We start from the raw sequence: 25,822 nt of genomic DNA on the forward strand, positions 1-25,822 counted from the left end.
GGTGCAGGCCTGCTGCCTGCAGAGAGTGGACTTTGCTTTCCCATTTCTGTGACGTCTTTAAATTACTCTAGAACGCTCGTTGCTGTGAGGAGGCGCCGCGCATTCGGGGCAGCACCGTCCACCGACAGCGACGATCCACCCGAGGGGCCTGGCGCAGGAAGCACACACAACATGTCCACCCGGTACCACCAAGCGGCCATCGACGGCTACCTGGACCTGTTGAAGGAATCCACCAGGAAAGACCTGAATACGACCGACGAGGACGGCATGACGCCCACGCTGCTGGCGGCCTACCACGGGCACTTGGAGGTGCTCGAGCTGGTGTGCAGCAGAGGGTACGTGTGGCGGGCCTGACCTTTGTTTGGGTTTTTAATAATTTGGTATTATTTTTTCAAAACATACGGCACGAGTACACATTCTTAGTAAATGTATCTATTACGTATACTATTTGTAATGTTTTATTATTTTTATTTTAAACGACATAGCACGAGTACACATTCATAATATATGTATCTATAACTGATACCGATTTTAATATATTTATTTATTTAAAACGCATAGCACGACTACACAGTCATAATAGTTGTATCTATCATTGATACTGTTTTTTTTTATTTTTAAATCAAAGCACGAGTACACATTTATAATTTTTATGGGCAGATATTGTTGAATCATGAGAATAAAAAATCCCTTTGGAAAATTGTCAAGAACCGGTATAAACGGGCAACAGCAGTGGGTCTGGCCTTGCCTGGCTATAAACATTTTGCCAGCCTGTTTACCAGGGAGAAGAATCCATATGGACTGGTACTCCAAGACTAGAGATCAGTTTCTGAGGCCTACTCATACTTCCACAAAATACACTAGAACGCTACTGAATGAAGTCAGTTTTGTGATGAAAATTGCCACAGAGGCCAGATATGCTACAAATGCATTGACTGCCTTGGTTCATGTTGACTCTTTCAGAATACTGAACCTGTCAAAAAGTTTTTCAAGGGATCTAAACTTGAGGATATTTTCAATGCTTTGTGATAGTCTTCATATTTGTGGTAATGATACTATTGGGGTGGGTATAGTCCCTCAATTAGTCCTGCTTCACTATTCCTGTGTGAAATATTTCTGACACAAATCATTTTGAAGTTACCACATGAGTTCTCAAGCCTGGAGCATTGCCTTTGAATGCTTTTGTCATGCAGTTCACATTAACCGGCAGATAAAGGCAGCCATCAAAACGAAAAGTGTTTTTCCCGCTTTATATTTGCAGTGTACTTCCTTGATAAATAAGACACCAATTATTTAACTTCCTGAAAGCAAAGTACTTATGATGTAGGCCTTTCTTAGCCACAATACAAATGCAAAAATGATCTCACTTTGAATGTTTTTATGTGTGTGCCTCCTATAGTTTCTGAAGTTAAATACTCACGTGACTGGAATGCTATTATTAGGAGACGTAAGAGAGTGTTTTTAAAGGTTTTGCTGCCAGAACTCCTCACTTTACTGACCGGCTGTTTGAAGACATCGCAAACACAAGGAGATGATGGACGGAGCGCTGAAGCTTTTCAGACACTCACCCCCAGTCACAGATCTGGGTTGAATCCATCATTCTTTAGCTCACTTCACCACCACAGTTCAGATCCAGCTATAAGCAAATCAGTCTTGACCCTGTGCCTCCTTGTGTTTGCTTTGTTTTAAGACATGGGGCTGGTCCATGAAATATGGTTTCACTGTGCTTCCTGTCTTCATATCAAAGGTTTAACATTAATTCATTGATACCCGCTATTGGTTTTAATTCTGAATTTCATCAAATGTTTACAATGTTTTTTATATTTCTATTTTTTGTAGCTTATTTTACCCATACTCTAGGTCATAGGCATCAGAGTGGGACACAATAAAAGAAATAAAACACACAAGGGAAACTTACGAAGAATACATGGGAGTGGAATAAAAGAAAACGTAGACAGAAGAAAAGACTTATTTAAGCATTACTGCCCTATAATGGAGGCACTGTTTAGGGCCTTAACAACTTCTGCAAAGGACGTTAATCATTAACTTGCTGCCCTGTAATTATGGGCCCAAGCGAAAAGGGAGGACACGTCATGACTGGAAGGGCTAAGACAAGGACACTTGTAGAACTTCATGCCCCGCAGGCAAGGACGTGGTCTTGGAACCAGTTTCAGGATATCCAGCGTTCAGGCTTCTGGGTCCAACCAAATGGCTGAAGTGACCCTTGAATAGTTGGCTGTACAGGCTGGTGGATGCTTAGTGGGTAGAAAGTTACAAGTTGAGGTTTGATAAGAATATGCAGTGAAATAATTTAGAGCTTGAATGAGCTTTTATTCGACCCGTGTACAAGCATCTGTTTCTCCATCATATGTCATTTTACTCACTTATGTTTTGTGCACTCGGGAAATGAAGTCCTGGCGGGAGGACCTGGGATGGTTTAGAACTGTGTGGGGCTAGATAAGGTCCAGTTAAGGGCTAGGCAACAGGGAGTCCTACAGGCCGTGTCACTGCTACCCATTACATTGCTTCCCCAGCACACCTCGAGGCACTGCTGCTCTCTTGGCAGATTGGCACTTTCCAGCGCATGATGCACCATGTACCTTGCTCAGATGCAGTATTGATGGAAAGTGGGGATTTAGATACTTCTTCCTTCCACCCCAGACAGAATGCCCAGCTCCACAATCCTCTCATTCAAGGCATTTTTTAAATCGGGGTATTTGTAAAGCACGAGCCTAACCAAAACATCAACAGAGCGTTGTACTAATTTAGGCGCCCCTGAATTAGATAATCCGGGTGATTGTTTAGGAATACCTATGCACAGTGTCTCTAGCTTCATTTACTCTGATAACTGTTCACAGCAACATTTGTTATTCATTGATTGGGAGGACATTTTACCGCGGTTAAACTGTATACATACCTAGCATGTGTATAGATATGTCTCTGATGAGCAGAATCTTCCAGTGCTAGCCTTAGCTGAAGGATTGTGGTAGAGAATATCGGGGACAAACTGTCAAAAGGTCAAAATATTATGACCAGTATATCGAGGGACACAATATCGAACAGGTATGTGCACAGAGGGAGGAATGGATTTATGATTCTTAACTCCACATCTACGTACCTTGAAGATAAATATATCATCAAAGTGGAATTAGATATAGAAAATGAATACAAATTTGCCTTGTAATATCTTGTTCCTCGAAATTCTGGTCATGATATTCTGATCATTCATTGTTCTGTGCTCGACCTCATCCGAGCTGAAGCACCCTGTCAAGTCCTCATTGGAATGTTGGGACCAGTGCTGTGATGAAGTAGAAAGTGAGTCAGTTGAGAGTTGGAAGTGAGAAGTGAAGGTGGAGAATTGTGTCAAACAGCATCGAGGGGTTAAAACCAGGAAATGGTTCTTTTTCCGTGTTTTTAAGAATCCGTCCAAATATGTGGCACCGGGCATGGGCTTGTTGGATCTTTCAGGAGCATTTAATACCGTGTCTCATCCTTTCTATCCTCTTACAGCATTTGGCTGAGATAGGTGTTGGCAAGACAGGCTAGAGCTAGATCAAATCATTTTTGGAAGGAAGAGAACAACCTGTCTGGCTTGCTCCTGGTTCTTTGGCCAGCAAACAGGTTATTTGTTGCTGCAGGGGTCTTCCCGAAGCCCCACACTATTTAATATCTATCAGGCCCCCTCGCCTGTCTGATTTAAAAATATGGTTTCAAAACAGTTTTGTATGCTGATGATTCTCAGCTACTACTCACTTTTGACCCTTCATCTACAACAGCGTTATGAGCTTTTAAAACTTATCTTACTTAAGTACTACATTGGATGCGGATGAGTCATCTACAAAGCAACACAGAGAAAATTGAGATTCTTCTCTTTGGCCAAGTAAGAGATCAGTGGTTTAATAATTTCTGGCCTAACGTTCTACCTCCACCTCCAGCAGCCACGACGATAGCCAAAAATTGGGGTATCAAGTTTGATGACAAGCTCTTTCCAACCACAGATTTTGAACACGTTTCGAAGCTGTTTTGCCCTCCTGTGGTCCTTAAAGTTTCTAAGATATGTTTCTGTACGTGAGACTCTGGTTCATGTGCTTTCAACTTCAAACCTCGACTATGCTAACATCTTATATTTTGGTCTTCCAGATAAATTGATCAGTTAGCTTCAACTTGATCAAAACTCATCCGTGTAATTCATTTTTGAGATCCCTAAATAGGACTCGGTGTAGCAGTATCTTAGAGCTTTCTATAAATACAGCCGAAAATATCTTAAAGACAGGTTTGTGCAATACCGTTCGATAAGGAAACTTGATATGATATGATAGAGACATTTAATATTGCGCACAAATCACTCCCGCAGGAGTAACTCGGCGCTGCACTACTTAGAGAGGGGAGTATGTTCTAAAACTGCCAAGTCTTCAGCCCCTTCTTGTCGAAAGTGAAGTATGAGCAGGAGTGGAGACTAAGGGGAAGTTTATTCCTGTGATAGGGGCTATGTACAAAAACGATCTATCCCCCTGTCTTGAGGGACATTTGCGAGGGATAACCAGAAGGGACTTATCCGAGGATCTTGGGTATCTGGATGGCAGCTAGGGTTTTTATCGAGTGGACAGGTATGCTGGACGGGATTTGTGGAGTGCCTTGTGTGTCAGACAACATAGTTTAAAAATGACCCGCTTTCTAATCTGCAACCAGTGAAGCTTCTGACGGAGGGCAAGCAAGAGGGAAGATTGCAGATTAACCAAGCAGCAGTGTTTTGGACCACCTGAAACTTAGACAGCAAGGTGCAGTTTACTGATGTCAGCATAGCCTTCCCGTAGTCCAGGCAGCTGGTAATTAGGACCTGTTGCAGCGTTTTCCTGGCGCTGTCGGGATGCTATGTGCATTTTAAGGAACTTCATGGTGGCAGAGCAGGTGCCACAGGTGACATTAACTTGATTTTTCATGGAAAGTGATTTTTCACTAACTGCTTAGGTGAAGGGGCAGGGCCAAGTTCAGAACGCCACCAATCGGCAGACAAGAGCTCAGATGCTTTTCCAAAGAGCATAATATCTGTCTTGTAGCTGTTTGACTGGAGATAGTTGATAGTCATCCAACCGGCGACTTCCCTCATGCAATTTGCAAATTTGCTTTTCACTTCATCTGGGTCAGGGCCAAATGAAATAAGGAGTTGGGCGTCATTTGCATACGACACGATCTCCACACCGCAGGCTCTCACGACCTGGGCACGGGGTGCTACGTAGATATTGAAGAGAGTTTGGTTCAGGAACAAGCCCTGAGGCACTCCCTGGTTTGATTTAATCATCTGTGACTAAAAGGAGTCCAAGCAGACTGGCTGCGTTCGATTAGTAAGGAAGTCACTGACCCAGTTTAGCATCTTACCATGGAGCCCAGCCTTGTGAAGCCTGCGGATTAGGATGCAATGTGAGACCTTAGGTCTGCATCAGCCTTTCCAGTGAGGAGTCCAAGGTTCCTTCAAGCCAGACAGTGGGGTCAGTTGTTCACGGGCGTGACAGGCAAGGAATGGAACAGACTTCCTTGGTCATTGTGGTCCATCTCGAATTAACTGTCATTCAGAAAGGTTCCTAAAACCCACTTATTTTCAGCTTATTCTCAGAGTATCTTGATCTCGTCTTATCTGTAGCGCTGAGACACTCTATAAAACACTAATTAGTTCATTCATTCTTCGACAATTGTCATGTGGCTGGTCGCAGGCTCCCAAAAACATAATCAAATGATTAGTGAACCAAACTTCTTTACTCAGTTTTGGAGCTTGTGGTTAAGAAGTGGACCCTGCGGTGGCCAGTACGCAGGTGAACCATCATGATTCCATATTTTGCCAGCGTAGAGTTACAGGGTGTGTTCCCTGATTGAAACTGAAAATGTACAGTTAGAATAAAGAGAAAGTGATAAGTGAATTAATTGAACAGGATGTCAGTTGAAGGAAGGGATGCACTTAAATTACTTCCTGACAGAAGTGTAGAAATATACTGTACCTCAAAGAATGAATACTCACAGCAATAGATGTGATTTAGTCACAGAATACATTCACTGAAATCCTAAGTAGAGTGAAAACAATATTCTTGTAACCCAGACACAAGTTCTTCTGAATACTAATGGATTGCTAATGCATTGAAGGGTCCATAGTGTTATGTATTAGTTGAATGGATTGGAGTTACATTCTAGACTGCCTATGTTTGAATTATTAAGAGGTAAATTGACAATAACCTGAAATGTAGGTTTGCTCAAGGCATTTAGACAGTGAAAATGTTGAACAGGTCAAGTAATGTTTAACCCAAATTGCCAAACAATTATATGTTTAAAAGTTTCATGAAATCTAGAATGCTTCACACCCAAATCAGACGTGGACAGCGTGTTGTTTCCTAAGACTAATACATGAGAACTGTGGTTGCAATTACTAGTCTTTGCCCCTCATTAGAACTAATATTCATGGTAAAACTATAGGCAAATTGAATGTATATATGAGATTCACAACCTGGACTGTACAATCATAGCTTAATTGGAGGTTATCATACAGCTTATCAAATGCCCGCAAGTAACTGAAACAGTGCCAACCACATCTCCCATTTTACCACACACTTATAGGTTTGAAAGAAGAATGCCCTTTGTGCACCACATATAAATGGGTGAAGCCCTTTAGTGCTGATTATTGATAGGCGCTATTAGAGTTGTACATAGGAGCAGGGTACATGGTCGCCATATGGCCAGGTCTAAACTGTGGTGGCATGGTGAGCAAAAGAATGATGGATTTAACCCAGATCTCTTGACTGGGGTGAACGCTTTGATTTGTTCTGCATTCCGTCCATCAATTGAGATAGGCAGGTACGTTTACAATGTGAATTTAGGACGATAAGTATGTTTAAATATTGGGCGTAAGAAAGGACATAGTCTGTGTCATGACCCCCCACACAATTTTCTGTCCCTCTAGGTGTGCTGTGTGCCATGTCATTGGTGGTATAACACCTGCTCTTTTCCCTTACTGTGCTTTGGATTTGCCTAATTGGCTTATTTATCTTTACTATAAGGCCCTGGTAGATGGCAAACAAAATGCACCAATGGTATGGGAGATAAAATATCTTATGTGGGCTGCAGTATGCATTTACACCATCCACATATATTACATAAATAAATGGCTGCCAGGAGCTCCATTTTGTTGGGCTGTAGTGCTACCTGGAAATGAAAATTGACTTTGCCATGTAGTGAAACATACTTTTATATATTAATAAGTCACGCCTAAAGTGTGCCTTGTAAGTTCACATGGCTATGTACTTATTGTTAGAAATGGGGTTTCTGGTTGACTAAGGTATACACCCTGGCAAGGCAGAACCCACCACTCTAGTCAAGGTAAGCTAGATACACAAATCAGATAGCCTGTGCTCACCCTCTGGTAGCTTGACGCAGAGCAGGCAGGCTTATCAAAAGAGGCAATGCGTAAAGTATTTGTGCAACGCACACACACACAGTAACAATGAATACACCACAAAAAGACTTCACACAGGTGTATAGAAATAGCCTACTATATTATTAGCACCACAAGGCCAAAACGATATAATTACAAAATATACTTTTCAAGATATGCATGTTTTAAGTCACAAGACAAAAATAGAATGCTCAGGACTCTCCCTGTATTTCACTGTTCTTGCGCGGTCATGCTGGACCATAGAGAAATGATCAATTGCAAAAGGGGGCCCTCCACGGAGGCTGCTGCCCAGTATCAAATACAAGTAAGCCCCCAAAGGCTGTGCTCCGGTGACAGGGAAGTCGCCCGCGACGGAGCACGTGTTTGGCAAAGCACAGTACCTTGGGGTGTTGTTGGAGAATGTAAGCCAGCAGCGTCCGTATCAAACCAGGAGTCTGGCTGCGGGAGTTATCCGCATGTCTCAGGAGCGGGGCTCGCGTCGTCAGTGATCAGGATCCCCAGTGGTGGCTGACGCAGGAAGCATCATGCAGAAGGCCGACGAGCCTCGCTCTTCATGACACACCCCTCATCACCAGGGCAATGTATCGCGGTGAGCCATGCTGAAGGCGCTGCAGCTACTGTGAGTGCACGGCGATCGTCAAGAGTTCACCCAATTCTTATTAGACTGGAGCACTGAGTCCTCGGCACACTGGTCGATTTGAAAATAAAGTTACTTATAAATGCGGACTGCTTGACCTCCCCAGAGCACTTCTAAACCATCGAAGACAACATCCGAAGAAAGAAGACCCTGCTTGAAGAAAATAACTTCTTGGGCTTGTGACACACACTGGCATTCGGGGAAAAGAACAGCATTCCAAGGACAAAGTGATTAGTATCCTGTCTACCTGCCACAGGGGGACCAAACACAACACTTCTGATATCTATAAGGCCCTGCTGACCGCTGTGGAGTGGACCCTGCTAGAGCCTGAGCCCTAGAGAGACCTGGTACTTAAAAGCCTGCCTTAGGATCCGAGGGCTGCAGGGGTGAACAGGAGGAACTCTCCCAGAAATTGAAAAAAAGTGGGACGGAGACCGAAGCAAGGTGTTGATGCATCCCCAAGAGGTTTCACCCTAGGCGAGCAAGAAGAGCAGGGGCATATTTATAAGGGCTTATCGTCACCCGAACGTCATGTTTTTTGATGTTCAGGTGGCGATAACCCCTTCGCCTTATTTACAAGGCCACGTTAAGCCACTTAATATGGCTTAACGCTGCCTTGTAAATAATGCCACTTTCACGCAGCACTTAGCTGAAAGGGGCAGGCAATGGGTTTTGAAGTGGGCATTCCGCCCCAGCACCCATTGCTTTTTGACAGTGCACCCTATCTACAAGGCTGGCATAAATATGGGGCAGCTCCAAAAATTAGACCAGAGAAAACTTGGTCTTAAAATGGCACTATGAGGAGAAATTATTAATTTCTCCTCGTTTTTGCTGTTCCTATGTGTGCTGCATTCTGCAGCATTCATAGAAAGAGCAAATCACCATTAGTGATTGTTCATGTGCACATAAACAACCATTAATTAAATAATGAAAAGCTGCAACTTCTATAAGCGCTGCATGCTGCAGCACACAGAGAAGTTACAAATCGCCATTCATGATTAGATGGCAAATCTATCCCAGTGGTGAAACAACCTTGGTGGCTAAGAACGTTTTTGGTGCTAAAACCAATGGCTTCATCTGGAGTTCTACAACAACGTAGCCGACTTGGAGATTCAGCCTAGAACCTAGGCCCCCTGGAAGATACTAAGCTAAAAAAAATAAACTGTTGGTTTCCTGGTATGCACAACCACTAATAGCCCCAGCTGTCCCTGAACAAAGACATAGGTGAGAAAAGTGAACAAAACACCTACTGTAGGAATCTGGGGCAAATAAGGGAATGGAGTGAAACACTGTACTGGATCTCACTCTCAGAATGGATTCATTAAAGACTATGGACGTCATGGGAGAAGCATGGTGGTGAAAGAATGATAACTCACTGATCTGGCTGTAAGGTAAATAGGAAACCGCAGGAAAATACTCTGATACAGACCAGAATAAATTAGTAAAGCATATGAGTGATTCACACTTATCAGTTTTGGCAGTGGCTGTTGCTAGGTTGAACTTTGGCACCAGACAGGGACTCCAGGACGCCAAAGCAAACCATACCATACAGGAGCAGAGAAGGAAAGAGTGTGGAAGGATACCCAAAGATATCAAGCACAGCAGCATGGGCAATAAAGGAGGGAAAAGCGATGGAAACCAAGATTAAGGGAGCCACGATGGAGTAAAACTATATAAGTGAGGAACGGCTAAACCAGTGCAAGGCAGTACGTAGCGGAGAGCCTTAACTAGCAATGTATTACCAAGTTAGCACACCATGTAAGCATGGCCTTAAATGCTGACCATACCGTTTGTGCCTCGGAAGTGCACCAATGATGAGGAAGTGAGACTCTTGAGTTTCTGTTGTCCCATTCTCCACAATCTCTTGACAAGCTCTCCAACTGATCCACTGTCTTAAGTACCAAGGTAAAAACCTTGACAGGGGCACCTGATTTGCTTATCTGACTTCCACTCCACCGCGGTCATCCTGAAGTCACATTTCGGTCACGTCTATATCCTGACTAACTGCAAACTGATATTTTTGAACGACACTTTTGCTTTAAAACATTTAAAATTCATATCTTCAGTTCCAGTTTACAATTGTAATAATTTTGTTTTATTTTTGCCATTAAATGTTTCATTTATTTTTGTATTGGTTTAGTAGTTTTATTATGTTGGTGCTGCTTGAGGTCAACATACATTCTTCCTGCTTGTGCCATCGCTACTAGAGGTTGAGAAGAGGTTCTTTAAGAACTGTGCTTTAACCTACCAGAGTGTATTTATTAAGTTGGCAGGGGCATATGCTCTATAATGAATAACTCAGTTTCTGGCACAAGGATTAGAAATACACATCACATTTAGGTATGATGGGGCATAGAAGAGTAGAGTTGTGTAATGAGATGGGTACAATTGGGATGAGGTGGATCTTGAGACCTTTCCTGAATTTATCCAGTGAAGGAGCAAGTCTGAAATACAAGATCAGGTCATTTCATAGTCTTAGTCCTTATACAGAAAAAGCAGCATGTGGGCTTGTGTGTGCTTTGTGAGTTTATTTGAATTTTCAGCCTACCCAGAAAGACCTCCTTATAGTGCGGGTATTACCGGGTTCCTTGCATTTGGAAGCAAGATGGTCAAATTTATTTAGTGGGAGTGCATTATAGATCATACAACTGAATGAACCAGGTTCTGCCAGGAAGAAACAGTTAAAATGCAGTTCTTTCAAAGTTGGGGATGTTTATTCCATCTTCCTTTGTCAGTGATTTTTTGAGGCGCTGCATGACTTTGATTGTGGTCAATAAGAACTCTGGGAGACCAGTGAGTAACATACTGGCTCCATCTACATGAGATGAGACAAAGAACTGGACTGTAGACCACATTTTCGCAGGCAGTAGGAAGGGCTTGACTTGGTGCAGTAATGTAGACTGAAACCTCTTTTATGTATATGGTTCTGAAAGGACAAAGAAGGGTTAATGAAAAAGTGTAGGGATGTTTCAGTGAAAAATTAGTGATTACAGGAGAAGCTTTCCAAGCTCTTTTGTTGAGCCACTCCTGGAGGTGGGACTTGGCAGTTACTCCGTTAACGAGGGAAAACTCAGTTCGTGTTTAGCTGAGTTCCAGGGATCTTGGTTTGAATGACGTACATGGATAATCTAATCTAAAACTGTCATTAGTATTCACCACTTTGGTCTAGCTGCATGACGTCCGCAATTTGGTGGAAAGCAATATCTAGATGGACTGATGTGGAATTCCATTGTTATTACCCACTGTTCTAGTAGAAAGCAGCCCTGCTAATGTTTGTCCCCAGCAGTGCAAGTCACCATTGGTAGAAACCAGCATTAAAGCATGTAATGACGCCTGGTCAATCATCTGCACGGTCAGTACAACACATTATGACCGACCGTGGATTCTCACCACCTAAGATAGCTGCTATGTGTGAACATAATGATGTTACTGAGTATGGAGTGAGTTGAGGGGTAGTGCATTTTACAGTAAACAAATGGCTGAGCAATGTTGGTGTGCACACTGCCTTTTACGAGAGATGATTTTCTTATGTATTGTTTTGATGGCTAACAGGCATTCCCCAGATCTGCTGCCACTGTATCACAGGGGGCAAAGACCTTGTTTTGAGGTCTGTGCTGGTCTGTCTAGACTACAAGTGTACAAGTGTGACACTTGCCTGTGCATGTTCTTTGGCTTATGCCCATTATGATGATCCTGCATGGTGATGAACCAGCTGCTCCTGTCAAGCTTACCATACCCGACATATGCCCTGTGCATGAAGCCCATTTTGCTGCACATGCACAATATGCATGCCCAACCCACACGGATAATCTGGAGTGGGTTCAGAGTTCATGCAGTGGGACTAGGATCAGCCAATGAGAGCAATTGCTGGATACCATCGTGTAGAGGTTCATGTGTGGCTAGTGGCAAAGTCCTAGAGCTAGAAGCAGAGGGTGAGGCTTCAAGCACTAAGCAAACTCGTCTTTTGGGACTGAGAATCTGTCCATTGTTGTATTTGTCTCTTGGTGACACCAGTAAAACACAGCACACTGTGCACCTGGTAAGAGGGACAGTGATCTGTGCAGATGGGGGCTGCAGGTGTGAGTCTGCCAGCAGTCACAGGGCAAGGGTTCTAGAAAGTATATAAATGCACAGCTTGCGCCATTACTACCTTCCTCTAAATCTTTGGGCAGCCACTTTAGGCTAAGCAGGCATCAATGCTCACAAGCAGAGGAAGAGGATTCGGCTTACGAATGAGTGTTGCAGTGGTCTTCTAAGTGTAAAATCCACCCAGCGTTAAGTAAGTACACGGTGTCTCTTCAGCCACGGCTGGTGGAACAGCAAAAACACTCTAAATACTGACAGCACTTTCGCACCCCTCACAGCCTAGCAGCCACGTGCTATTAGAAGCCCTTCCACACCTCTAACAGTGTAGACAATCACACACTACCAGAAGCATTCTTGCACCCCTCAAATACTAGCAGTCTCACACTTCTGCGGCTCTCATATATCCATCAGAGTAGCAGTAACACCCTGTAAGAGGCACTCCTACACCCTTCAGGCTGCTAGCCACAACCCCCCCAATAGCTCTCACTCCCCAAATGGAGTAGCAATCTGACACTACGAGCAGTAGTCTCACATCCTTAACACACTAGCAGTCTCACACTTCCAACCGGACTCTCACAGTCCTAGCAGACCAACACTCGCACACTACATACAGTATTCTCACCCACTAGCAGTCGCACACTTCTGGAATACCTGCTACACCCCACACAATAGCAGTCTCCACCTGCTGCCAAATGCACTCTCACACCTCTCACAAACTAGTAGCTTTGACCCCTAACTGAAAGTGCCTCTTCACTGATCGATGAGTTGTGTGTGGCGCTGCAGATGGGCGAATGTGAGAATTAGTCCATTGATGGATACATAGACAAGTGAGTTAAAGGATGAGTGAATGCATGAATGCTGAGTGAATGAGTATGGAAGGATAGATGAGTGACAGCATGGATGGAAGCATCTATTGTATGTCAGTATATCATTATCAAAAATACCGTCTGACAAAAATATTGTATCATAAATATTATGTACAAAAATATTGCCCACTTAGAAATAGATTTTCTATTTTTAAATCCACTCCGGAGATTTTTCTGTAAACAATATTTTGGACATTATATTTCTGTCAGACAAGATTTTGGGTATTATATTCTGGTGCTGTACCGTATGGAAATAGCATGATGTTTTAATAGGCTTTCAGTCGTTCGAGGGTCAGGATGTCATTGGTTCCACAGTGCTTCCCCTAGGATTTGTTAGAAGTGGGGCACAAAACCCCTTCCTGTGTGATGTTCGCACCAAGGAGGACCTTTTGACACAAGTGATGCACACGGACCCCTGGTGGCCGGTAAGTGCGTCTGCAGCTGAACCAGCAAGTAGTACCTTCCGGCTACCATTTAATGCTCTACTAATGGTGAAAACGTTTGTAGGAAGTGTAACCTTTTATTTACTGCAGGTGTGCCAATTTAGGCCCGGAAATGCCGGATCAATGTTAGATATTCAAGATTTCCATTTCTAGTAAATTGACATTCAGTGAAATACATAGTCACTGGTTATGCTCAAAATCTATAAATAAAGGAAATGTGATTCCAAATGGAAAGCATTACCTGAAGTCACAGAGTGTTTTTTAAGAAGAACCCTCACTCACCAACCTAGTTGGAGACATGCTTCATCATAGGGTTCCCACCCGAGGGGCCGAGTGCCTCTCGGGTGTGCTACGACGCCTGATTACAGCGGAGCAGGATTTTTTGGCTGTGCTGGGAGGGAAAACAATAATACAGTGGAGTTTAAAATTATCTTAACTTATTCCTAAAAACCTTTAATAGTGGAGAAGTAAGGTAAGATTAAAAGGTGGTAGGTGTGGATGTTTCAGCCTCCTTACGTAATTAGTGAGGCTTTCGTCAGGACCTTAAAAGCCACCAGGGTATGCACGCGCTAAGGTGCACCCTCACCTGTGGCCGGGTTTAACGTTAACTTACGGTTTTAGACCTTCAGTGTTGTCTGAAGGGAAATAAATCTGAAAGAGAAAGCACATACCAAAGTACTTACGCCATTTGTTAAGTTGACCATGGTGTTGTGCCATAGAAGATGCAGTGACACACATGCTGTTCTATGTGCTATACAACTGTGGACTCAACAGGCTGTGGTGCCTATTGTGATGATCGTAAGGTGCAATAATTAAAGCACTCTCCAGTCATTCATCTTGGAAAATATATATTTATACCAAGTGATGCTTAAATTCAGCAGTTTATTCAGTGCACTGTGCTGTTTTAAAATTCGAAAACCACTCGTAAATAATGTGTGGTTTGGGTAGTCTAATTGAGATTTAGAGGGAAGGTAATGAACCAAGACCGAGTCGGCAGCGAAAGACTCGTGAACATTAAAACATGTGGGAGAAACATTGGAACAAGGCTTACTTTGTTTTAGAAAAAGTGTTGCCCCATGGGTCCTGGCGGGGGGCGGTGGACTATTGTCACACACTGTAATGGAGGTAAAAAAGTATTTTAGAAAAACGTAGGACGAGCGATAAGTAAAAAGAATACCTCGGTAGCTGGAGCGTCCAGTATGCAGTACTTACACCAAATCCAAGCGCCCACTCGACACCTGGCTAGAACCCAATCAGGGACCCTGTGGATGTAGGGGAGCCCCTGACGGGCGTCTTTATGCTGCCATCATTGTGTTCTGAGGTAAGGCGCGTCATCACGCAATGTGTGACCGCGTCCACGTGATCATGACAGCGTGTGGGAAAGAAAGGCTGAAACGTTAACCCAGTTGACAAGTAGTCAACTGTAAATCTTTATTCTGCACTTATCGGCAGACAGAAATTAAAGGAGCGAGCACTGTGGTGCTGCGTATTAAAATGTTTTACGTTGTGTAACTGGAGTGTTTTTACAACAAATAAATATCAGGAAAGGGAGTGGAACCACTTGTCAGTGTAGGCTGGATGTCTAAGGGAAAAAAATGTAATTAGAGGAGTATGAGCCCCATGTTACTGTATATGAGAGTAGATCATTAGTATATCTACGAGGAATTAGCCTCAGTGGAGCGGGCATATTCTTCATTATTAGGATTGTTGCATGTCCTACCAATCTCTCATTGCCGAAATGGTGTAGTAATGTCTATACTGCTCGCCTTAAGGAGGTAAAGCTTTTGTAAAATATTCTGGTTTAGGCCAGGATGATATCATTGTATGTCGGGCGCTCAGTTAAACATCATGGTAGTAGTGCCATGCTTCATATCAGTAAAGTCTGCAGCAGACCGTGTAATATCGGGGCTAGCACCAATGGAGACCAGGGAGTCCTTCAAACTTCTGACCCTCTTAAATGAAAAAAGAGGTTTCTCCCATTTTCTGTTGTTGGTCTGTAGGATTCTCCAGTGCTTGCTAATCGATTTTGTAACCAAATTAGACGCTGTGCTAAAGGTGGTAACTCAGGTCAAAGGAATTTCTGTCTTATTTCTAGGAATATCTTCCAAGAGGGAAACTTGAGGTTGGTTTCGGGCGCGTTTGTGACTTCTGTTTAAGATATCCTCAGTTTCTCAGTTTTGCAGTTAAATCCGTGGCTTGGGTGCGGTAGTAATCAAGTTTACTGCAATTTCTTCTTAAAAGGAGATATTGTCGGTAAGGCAGATTTTCTCTCAATGCCCTTGGGTGGAAACTGGAAAACTCTAGTAGGTTATTCTTGGCAGTGGGTTTGTAGTATGCTCAGGTCTCGAGTTTCCTATCTTCCTTAGAGATGGTAACATCCAAGAAGATCATTTATTTCCTATCGTAGGAATGGGTAAACTTCAGGTTGGTGTCACAGGTGTTGATCCATTCTGGGAATTCCGTGAGTGTCTGTTCGGGCCTTGCCAAATTACAAGGATATCATATATGTATCTCTTCCAAAAGGAGATACACGTGACAAAAGGGTTGCTGGGGTCTAGGATGTGTTTTTGTTCGAAATCATAGATTTACAGCCCTGTGAAACTGGGGGCAAAAGTGCTGCCCATCGAAGTCCCTGTGGTTTGTAGGAACAAATGACCCTCATGCTCAAAAAAATTCTCCTTAAGTGCCAATGTGGCACACTCAATAATGTTGTTTTGGAGTGCGAAAATCCCAGCTGGCCTCTGCCAAGACATTGCTGATTACTTTTATCATGCCATCTTGTGGGATGCTGGTATAAAGACTCGATATCTAGGGTCACTAGAATCGTAGAGTCCTCATCCACTGGCAAATCCTGTAGCATTTTGAGTTGGCTTTTGGTGTCCTTTAGGTAAGTCGGGGTTTGTTGTATAAGTGGTTTTAGAAAGAAATTGCAGAAGCGAGACAGGGGTTCCAACAGTGACCCGATCCCCGAGACAATTGGACGAGCAGGAGGAGGGGTCCTGTTTTTGTGTGCTCAAAATCTGTCATGAATCAGACTTTCCTGGCCCTACGTTTGACATGCATAATTTAGAGCCTGCCTGGTCGGTTTAATGGAAGTGCATTTGGCTTTCAGAAACTCCAACCCACTGTTTAAGTTCCAATTCACTTTCTCGAGAGTGTACCAACATTTCTTACAGCCCCTCCCCCTCGAAGCTGCTTGCCCTACTAACCATCGTCCTAAAAATGTATTCCACATTAATATAACCGCTGTCTCGTTTATGGAGGGAACTCATGTCACTGCTGATATGAAATTCAGATGCTGTGGAAAGATTGTATGGTGTCTTCCTTCCAATATGTTACTTATTATAAAAGCTGACGCCATGGAGTTGCACTTTAGCACTTACTGATAGTAGAGATATTCCTCACTTTAGGTCTAAGGGAGAATTACAAGCACTGGACTATTTTGCATCATTTCTTTGCGGCATGATGAAATATTTGTGGAGAGTGATGATAATATTCTATGCTGCAATATGCATTATGTTAAAAAACATGGTAACACCGAGAAGATCCTCTCTAGTTACAGTCTAGAAGCTCCTGAGACGGATATGGTTCTGCTAGGCACAGCCAGGCAACACAGTTGCTAATCAAACAAGGGTGTGGATGAGGAGGAGGTCAAATTAATGGATTAAGGCGGGCAGATGTATCATCCGCACGGAGACAATAATTCCATATTCCTGCAGAGATCGAAGTGAGAAGGAACTGAGATCCACTTCCATTATAATTATTCTCATCAGTCCCCCTGCTATTTGCAAACATCTTAAAAATCAATATAGCTTTGTGTTAGCAGTTAAATTATGCCATATTGACAATATCCACCGTCTGTCACTCCAACGCATTTCTTTAAGTCTGTTACATTAGATAGAAGTCATGTCAATCAAAGTGTGAACAGAATGCATGCAAATGCAATCTTGCTCCAAACATGAAAGTGGGAATTAATGGCTTTACCTTTTACTGCTGTTGTCTCTGTCACTCACAGTGTCGCTGCTGTGGAGACCTTACGAGGAAGCGAATATTGTACTCAACGTGTCACTTCTATAAAGAGGTCACGGTGAAAAGAATATTGTACTCACAAACCTCATGGAGAAGAGAATATTGTAACACGAGTGCCACTGCTGTCTTGATCTTACAAGGGAGAGTATATTGTGCTCCCACTGTCACTGCTCTGTAGACCACAAGAGGAAGAGAATTATGTACTCCTAGCAGCCGCGGCCCGTGCAGGTAAGAGCTGTGGGGCAGTGGGGCCCGGTGGGAGGGATTTCGACTTAAGACGAGGGAAAATTAATTATTTAATTTCCCCGCGTGTCACGTAATCAGGGCCATAGGGTCACTTCTATGGAAACCTAATGAGGAACAGAAAACTGTTCTTAACAGTGTCACTTAGTGGCGACTTCACGAGGGAGAGAATATTGTACCGACCCTGTCACGGCTGTGGAGATCTGAAAAGGAATAGAATATTGTACTCACAATGTCACTGCTGTGGAGGCCTCATGAGGAAGAGAGTATTGTACTCCCAGTATCACTTATTTGGAGACCTAACAAGAAGGGGAATATTGTTCTCACAGTGTCACTGTTATGGAGATTTGACAAGGAAGATATTGTACTCACAGTGTCGCTTCTGTGTAAACCTCACAAAGAAGAGAATATTGCACTCAGTCTCACTTCTGTGGACACATCACAAGGAAAGAAGTATTGTACTTAGAGCGTCACTTTTGTGGAGACCTCACAAGGAAGAGAATATTGTACTTAGTGTCACTTCTGTGGAGCCCTCACAAGGAAGAGAATATTGTACTCACATTGACACTTCTGTGGAGACCTCACACGGAAAGAAGTATTGTACTCAGAGCGTCACTTCTGTGGAGACCTCACAAGGAAGAGAATATTGTACTCACATTGACACTTCTGTGGAGACCTCACACGGAAAGAAGTATTGTACTCAGAGTGTCACTTTTGTGGAGACCTCACAAGGAAGAGAATATTGTTCTCACATTGACACTTCTGTGGAGACCTCACAAGGAAAGAAGTATTGTACTCAGAGTGTCACTTTTGTGGAGACCTCACAAGAAAGAGAATATTGTACTCACATTGTCTCTTCTGTGGAGACCTCACACGGAAAGAAGTATTGTACTCAGAGTGTCACTTTTGTGGAGACCTCACAAGAAAGAGAATATTGTACTCACATTGTCTCTTCTGTGGAGACCTCACACGGAAAGAAGTATTGTACTCAGAGTGTCACTTTTGTGGAGACCTCACAAGGAAGAGAATATTGTTCTCACATTGACACTTCTGTGGAGACCTCACATGGAAAGAAGTATTGTACTCAGAGTGTCACTTTTGTGGAGACCTCACAAGAAAGAGAATATTGTACTCACATTGTCTCTTCTGTGGAGACCTCACACGGAAAGAAGTATTGTACTCAGAGTGTCACTTTTGTGGAGACCTCACAAGGAAGAGAATATTGTTCTCACATTGACACTTCTGTGGAGACCTCACAAGGAAAGAAGTATTGTACTCAGAGTGTCACTTTTGTGGAGACCTCACAAGAAAGAGAATATTGTACTCACATTGACACTTCTGTGGAGACCTCTCATGGAAAGAAGTATTGTACTCAGAGTGTCACTTTTGTGGAGACCTCACAAGGAAGAGAATATTGTTCTCACATTGACACTTCTGTGGAGACCTCACACGGAAAGAAGTATTGTACTCAGAGTGTCACTTTTGTGGAGACCTCACAAGAAAGAGAATATTGTACTCACATTGACACTTCTGTGGAGACCTCACACGGAAAGAAGTATTGTACCCAGAGTGTCACTTTTGTGGAGACCTCACAAGAAAGAGAATATTGTATTTACAGTGTCACTTCTGTGGAGACCTCACACGGAAAGAAGTATTGTACTCAGAGTGTCACTTTTGTGGAGACCTCACAAGGAAGAGAATATTTTACTTACAGTGTCACTTCTGTGGGGCCCTCACAAGGAAGGGAATATTGTACTCACTTTGTCACTGCTATGGAAGCTTCACAAGGAAGAGAGTATTGTACTCACAATTATGGTTGCTATTTGACCGTTTTTGTTGTTGTTTTTTTTACCAGTCTGGCCTATATTTTCCAATGCAGGCTGGTAAAAATATTGGGAAAACTGTGACATCTGGTATTTTTTCCATTTTTGAAACATAAATCTGAGACAGCAAACAAATAAAGAAATCAGTTAAAAAGTATCTGTGTGCTGTCTAAATTGCCTCCGAATGATTATTAAAGAAAACAGAGGGATAATTGACAGGTTAGAAACGAATCTGGGCAATGTTACACAAACATTTCTTCACCTACCAGCTCCTATCTGTTACAGAATAGCAACACATAAGCAAATGGCTGATGTGTTTTGTAAGAAAGGTAGCAACACTACTCACAGTGCCACTGCTGTGGAGACCTCATGAGGAAGAAAATATTGTACTCAGTGTCACTTCAGTGGAGCCCTCACGAGATAGAAAATACTGTACTCGCCGTGTCACTGCTGTGGAGACCTCACACGGAAGAGTATGCTGTACTCACAGTATCACTGCTGTTGAGACCTTACAATGAGGAAATATTGTACCCGCAGTGTGACTGCTATGGTGATCTCACGAGGAAAATAGCAGTGTCCTCTCAAATTCTCTTCTGTTGAGCCATCACGAGAAAGAGAACTCTGTACTTACAGTGCCTGATTCCTTTTCTGAGGGAGGGCTTTATTATTTTCTCTGGGAGGGTGTAGCCGTACCAGTGGTTGGCCATGGGTAATGCTGGGCTTACTCTTAACAGAAAGATTCCTAGACCTGAGCCTGTGCTTTTGTGTGAAATGTTTCGGAATTACTTATATCGAGACGACGGAAAGCCCTCACACACTATGAAGGTGGCATACTTCATCATTGGGCCCCTCATGTCAGTGGTCATTTAGATCCAAGTGCGAGCTACAGCTGTGAGTATGGAGCTCTGGAGGTGTGTATTTGAGGCCAGGGAAAGTAAGGGTATTCATATAATGTGAAGTGCCACTGGTGATGCGGGTGCTGGTAGTGCAGAGGGGTATTAAAAGTGGTCTTGAAACTACCTTATCAATGGAAGACAAGTGAGCTTTATGATCTTTATTCAGGTGCCTGGCACGGAATGTGGGAAAATTCGGCCCAATATGTCAGTTCAACATGATGTGTAAATTAGCATTGCTTCTTTTTAGCAGCTTTGTCCTAGGGCAGGGCAGTGCAACCACAGGCCGGATGGTCATTGTCTAGCCTCCCAGTGTAGGTTTTCTGAGCCCTTCCTTCTGAATACTAGCAATTTGTAATTTTTCCCTCCTAGCCATATATTCTCCATCAAAGGAATGTGGAGTGGTTTTAAAAAAAAATTGTTTTGTCTTGAGAAAATCCCAACCAGACTACTGACCCTGTGTGCTGTAATCTACATTGCCAAGACAGCAGGTCCTCACAAAGGTTATTGTATATCTAACCCGTACTTTGGTTTTCAAATAATGTGATTTGTCATGGCAAAATCCCATTCCCATACCTGTCGACTTACTTTATTTGGTGAGTGTCACTCTCTTTCCTCTGATATTTACCCTCCTAAACAGAAACATGCCTCCACTGGATGGTCATTAGGACACCCTCTTCTCAAATATGCCTCACCCTCCAAAACATGTTTTCCCTCCATTAGCTTTCATACAGGTTTTGCGTTGTCATTGTGCCATGCAAGGGGACGCAGTGTGGCGCAAAACCTAGAATGAAATTTACCAATTTACGCAAAGCCACATTGCGTGACTTGACAAATCTGAAGTAATGCACCGCAAGTTTCTGCCTTGCATGACTCTGTGTGGTGGGGGCTTTATATGTGTGGAACTTGGGTGTTCTCACGCATCCACCCATGTTTACCAACAGTGGGCGACCGGGGAATGTGTCAGAATTGTACCCCTTCCCAGCAGAGGCACAACAAGGAGAAATATATTTATTTCTCCTTGTTGTTTCCAACTTGTGTGCACACTTAAAAAGAGGAAAATGCCTCTAGGATTGTTTTTGTGCGGGAAGGTGTCCTTTCCTGCGTTTTTGTGCAGGAAGGTGTCCCTTCCTGCACAAAAACAATCCTGCCTGTAACGCAGGCACCCTTGCTCCATGGAGCAAGGATGCCTGCATTGACGCCAGGCTGCAGATTGAACGCAAGAGCAGAGGACAGTAATACGCCACATCTTGACAGATATGGCTCATTCCTGCCTTCTCCCTTTCACACAGCACAGCAAGTTGTCTTATTGCGTTGCGTTCTGTGGGAAAAAAAATCTGGCCCTGGTCTTACCATAATTTGAGTTGCAACATGTTGATAGGCATACGTTTCCAGGCCACAGATTCAGGAACAAATATGATTTGCTTACGTGGAATTTCTGCATGTATGTTAGAATCTGCATTTTAAGTCAATCTAAAACCATGGACGGGTTATGTGGGTATTCCTGGATAGGTCTACCAACAAATATTGCTGAAAGCCGAAAAAATTGCAAGTTTGCGAGTATTCAACAACATTTTGCAAATAGTTTCCTACACCCAAAAAATGCTTGTAAATCTACTATTTTCTAGGGGAGAAGTGAATGTATTTTTTAGTTAGGGTGAGGCACGCCAAAATTGAGGGATGCAGGGGAGCATTTTCTTAAAAGAGAAGTGTTTTCCCTTTAGAGAACTGTGCATGCTATTATGCTCTGGGTAATTGTTTTTTGCCTGAAAACTGTGTCAACATGTTTGAATGATTTGATGAATTAAACAAGGTTCTGAGTTTATGGTGGAAACAGGCATTAACTCCATTTACCCGTGCTCCTTTCTTATGAAGACTCATACCCTTATTCAATGACTGGGTACGATTTAGGACAGACACTGAAGTAGATAGTGTTACAGGGGTCCCTTGCAGTCCTGATGAATGCCCCTGCATCTTGGACACTTACAGAGGGCAGAAACACGTTTACTTACATTTCTGGGACACAATTACATACATGGTCCTGTATGCATGAGTCCTTTTTTCTTATAATCCTATGTAGGGGAGGTACCCAGAAAGAATTTTATAGCCGACCACGTCATACTTTTAATTACCAAGTGACCACATTTTCAGGTATAAAACAATTACTTAGCACATATCAAAAATTAGGAAAGCACTAGGTTTTCATAAAAAGTTGCATTGTTGATAATGTTATCACTGGTGCTCGCACTACATATTCTGTGATATAAAAAGGCTTGCGCTGTGATGCAAAGGCGAGTCTGTGCTGTCGAAACGTGTGTTGTGAACTGGAGGTACCCCCTCCAGTACAAATTCCTACATGTAGACACCAACACTGTGGTTAGACATGTAAGATATGTGCTACAGGTTAAGCACACGTTACAAGTGGTGTATCAGGCGTTATAGCACTTGACCCTTGCATGCAACTGCTTTTCTTTGGCATTAGGAAAGGGGGCAAAGCCTGATCATGCTAGGTTAATCAATCTTCTTCTGCAGTAAAACCTAAGTATTAAATATTGTGTTCTTGTTTTTGCAGTGGTAATCCTGATAAATGTGACATATGGGGAAACACGTCACTGCATCATGCGGCTGCCAATGGACACATTCACTGCGTGTCCTTCTTGGTGAATTTTGGGGCCAACATTTTTGCGCTGGACAATGACCTTCGTACTCCGCTTGATGCGGCTGTCAGCAGAGACCGAAATGAATGTGTTGTCATCCTAGACAGAGCGGCCACCAACCAAAACACAATGAACCCCAAGAAAGTTGCCAGACTCAAAGAGCAGGCCAAAAAAGATGCCAAACGACAAATTAAAGAGTGCGAAAAAGTTCAAGCGAGGCATCAAAGTGAGATGACCAAAAACTATAACAAGGACAAGTTTGGATCTCTTTCGTCATGGAAGGGAACAGTCACTTCCCAACATTCTGCTGCTTCTGTTTCGTCAAGTTCCCTAAGCTTGACAGACACTTTGCGGACAAAGCTGAAAAGGAAAGAAAAAAACACAGTAGACAGAAACACAGCAAGTAATGTTATCTTCATGACTGAGAACAGCAGTTCAGGCCGGACAAGAGCATTAGATGTATTCATCGAAAAACAAGAGGATGAGATTTCGGAAGACTTTAATGAGAAAACCAGCCTCGGGGAAGGGAAGGGTCAGGATGAGCAGCAGTCAGTTTTTAATCGTCCAGGACTTGGAAATATTGTTTTCAGGCGGAACCTTGCAGTAGGGCTCAATGCTGGTCTAGAAGAATCATCATACAATGGAGAAGATCTGGGGTTCAAGATCTCCAGTGAATTATTCCAGCCTGAAGATGAACTTGATGCTGACCATGACCTTGAGTTACCTTGGAATGAGGAAGATATTGGCTGGGATGACAATGAGGTTGAGACCGCCCCTCTTTTGGTGTTTCTGGCATCACAGAATCTGCATGAGCTGGTTCCTATTCTAATGAGAGAGAAAATTGACTTAGATGCCCTTATGCTTTGTACTGATGGAGACCTGCAAAGCATAAATATTCAGCTGGGCCCAAGGAAGAAGATCCTCAGCGCAGTCGAAAAGAGAACGCTGGCTTTAGGGAGGCCTGGAAAGATTGTAGAAACCGGGCTTTAAATAGAGCACCCTCAAGGATTCCTTTCATGTAATAACCACTCAGCTAAAAGTGTTCCACAGAAACAACATTGGATCTCTGAGTAATGATGCCAGCAATAGTACATTTCTAATTATCAGAGACACATGTCCATGACTAGATCTGCAACCTTATTTATATTCCATAAATGGTATTTCACTTGAAAATTTAAATATGGATGGAAAAATCGAATTTTAATGTTACAGAAATGTAACATTAAAATGACGTGTTTCCCCATATGTCACATTTACCAGAGCAATAAATGTGGCGCAGTATTGTTATTTTGAGTAACTATATTTTAAAGGCAAATGCACACCTTTATTACAACAGTGCAGAGATCAAATTCCATGTTATTACAACAGCGCAATGAAACCAACATTTGGGGGGAATAAAACTGTTTACTACGTTAAAGATTGCCTGCTTCAGGGACTTTCCACAGAAAAACAACTGCTATATGATTTTACCCCACTGTACAAATTGCACGGCACCTTTCACCTTAGTTTTGAAAAAAAATGTTTTTAAACAAAAACATATGAAAAAATGCCAAGGCATTTACTGTATATGCAGAGCATAATATGCCATTTGTTACCATTTTTTGGGAGGGGCATCATGACCCATTCGAGGCTTTGAATTTCGTTAGTTATGACTCTTCCCCAAACTCATCAATGGTAATCAATACATATTAAGCACTTCATGTGATCAAGGCCGACGTTTCGGCCGAAACGCGTCATGACAGGCAGCTGAGAGAACAAAATAAATTCTATTTTGCCACCAAGATGCTTCGTTCCTGTTGGAGTGATTGGTTGCAGCATATATATATATATATATATATATATATATATATATATATATATATATATATATATATATATATATATATATATACTTTTTTTTTATTGAAAAGCAAAGGTGAAAGTAACGTTATAGTTAGTTGAAATCTTCAGTATACAACGTAACGTTTTAAACTAAAAACCACTAAAATTCACCAATTATAGTTATCTCAAGTAACTATAAGTCATGCCCTAAGTTAATTATAACTCGCACCCACCCCCCCCCCCCCCCGCCCCCCACCCCAAGCCAACTGGCATGTAAACAACACCAGAGATATCAATATCTCAAAAATATATGTTAATGAGTATGTAATATTTATATTACTTATTTATTTTAGGGCAGTTCGCTTAAAAAAGCTATTTTCTTGCAGATAACAATGTATACAGATTGAAAGTAGAATGTTTAGGTTTTGCTTACCTTTCATGAAAAAACTGTTGATAAAACAAAGGACAGTGGTGAGAACCGGTGCATTTAGGCAATTCTGTGGCTGCAGCACTTACCACTTTCTTGTGGATTGACTTCATTTGCAACATGATTTGCAGGTTTCACAAAAATGTGTTTAACTCATATAAATGAAAGTAATACTGCAAGAGAATGCGCCTCATAATTTGTGATTTTGCAGTAGCACTCAGATAACCTGCTGCATAATTTGGTTCTCCATGTCACATACCCCCAGAAGCCCTGACAAGGGTAAAGCTCTGTAGATGGTTTAAAGGTTCTTATTATGATGACTTAATTTTTCGTATTTCATGATTTCCTGCATGTATTGTATGCATCAAAACACCTGTATATATACGTAAGAATGGGGAAGGTCCATGACTCTGAAGAGGTGAAGCCTCGACTGAGCCATGATGCCAGTCACCTCCCTCAACT

General features: G+C 42.6%; 1 protein-coding gene across 1 annotated transcript; it reads left to right on the forward strand.

The window, feature by feature from the left end:
* The first annotated feature begins 26 nt into the window (after nucleotides 1-26).
* On the forward strand, nucleotides 27-24,893 carry ANKS4B (ankyrin repeat and sterile alpha motif domain containing 4B). The gene is made up of 2 exons (XM_085629113.1): nucleotides 27-335; nucleotides 23,028-24,893. Exons 1-2 carry the CDS (start codon nucleotides 172-174, stop codon nucleotides 24,100-24,102), a joined length of 1,239 nt encoding a protein of 412 aa, XP_085485239.1. The 5' UTR covers nucleotides 27-171; the 3' UTR covers nucleotides 24,103-24,893.
* Nucleotides 24,894-25,822: the final 929 nt, after the last annotated feature.

The sequence above is a fragment of the Triturus cristatus genome, chromosome 10 (assembly GCF_964204655.1).
Source record: "Triturus cristatus chromosome 10, aTriCri1.1, whole genome shotgun sequence".
Lineage (NCBI taxonomy): Eukaryota > Metazoa > Chordata > Amphibia > Caudata > Salamandridae > Triturus > Triturus cristatus.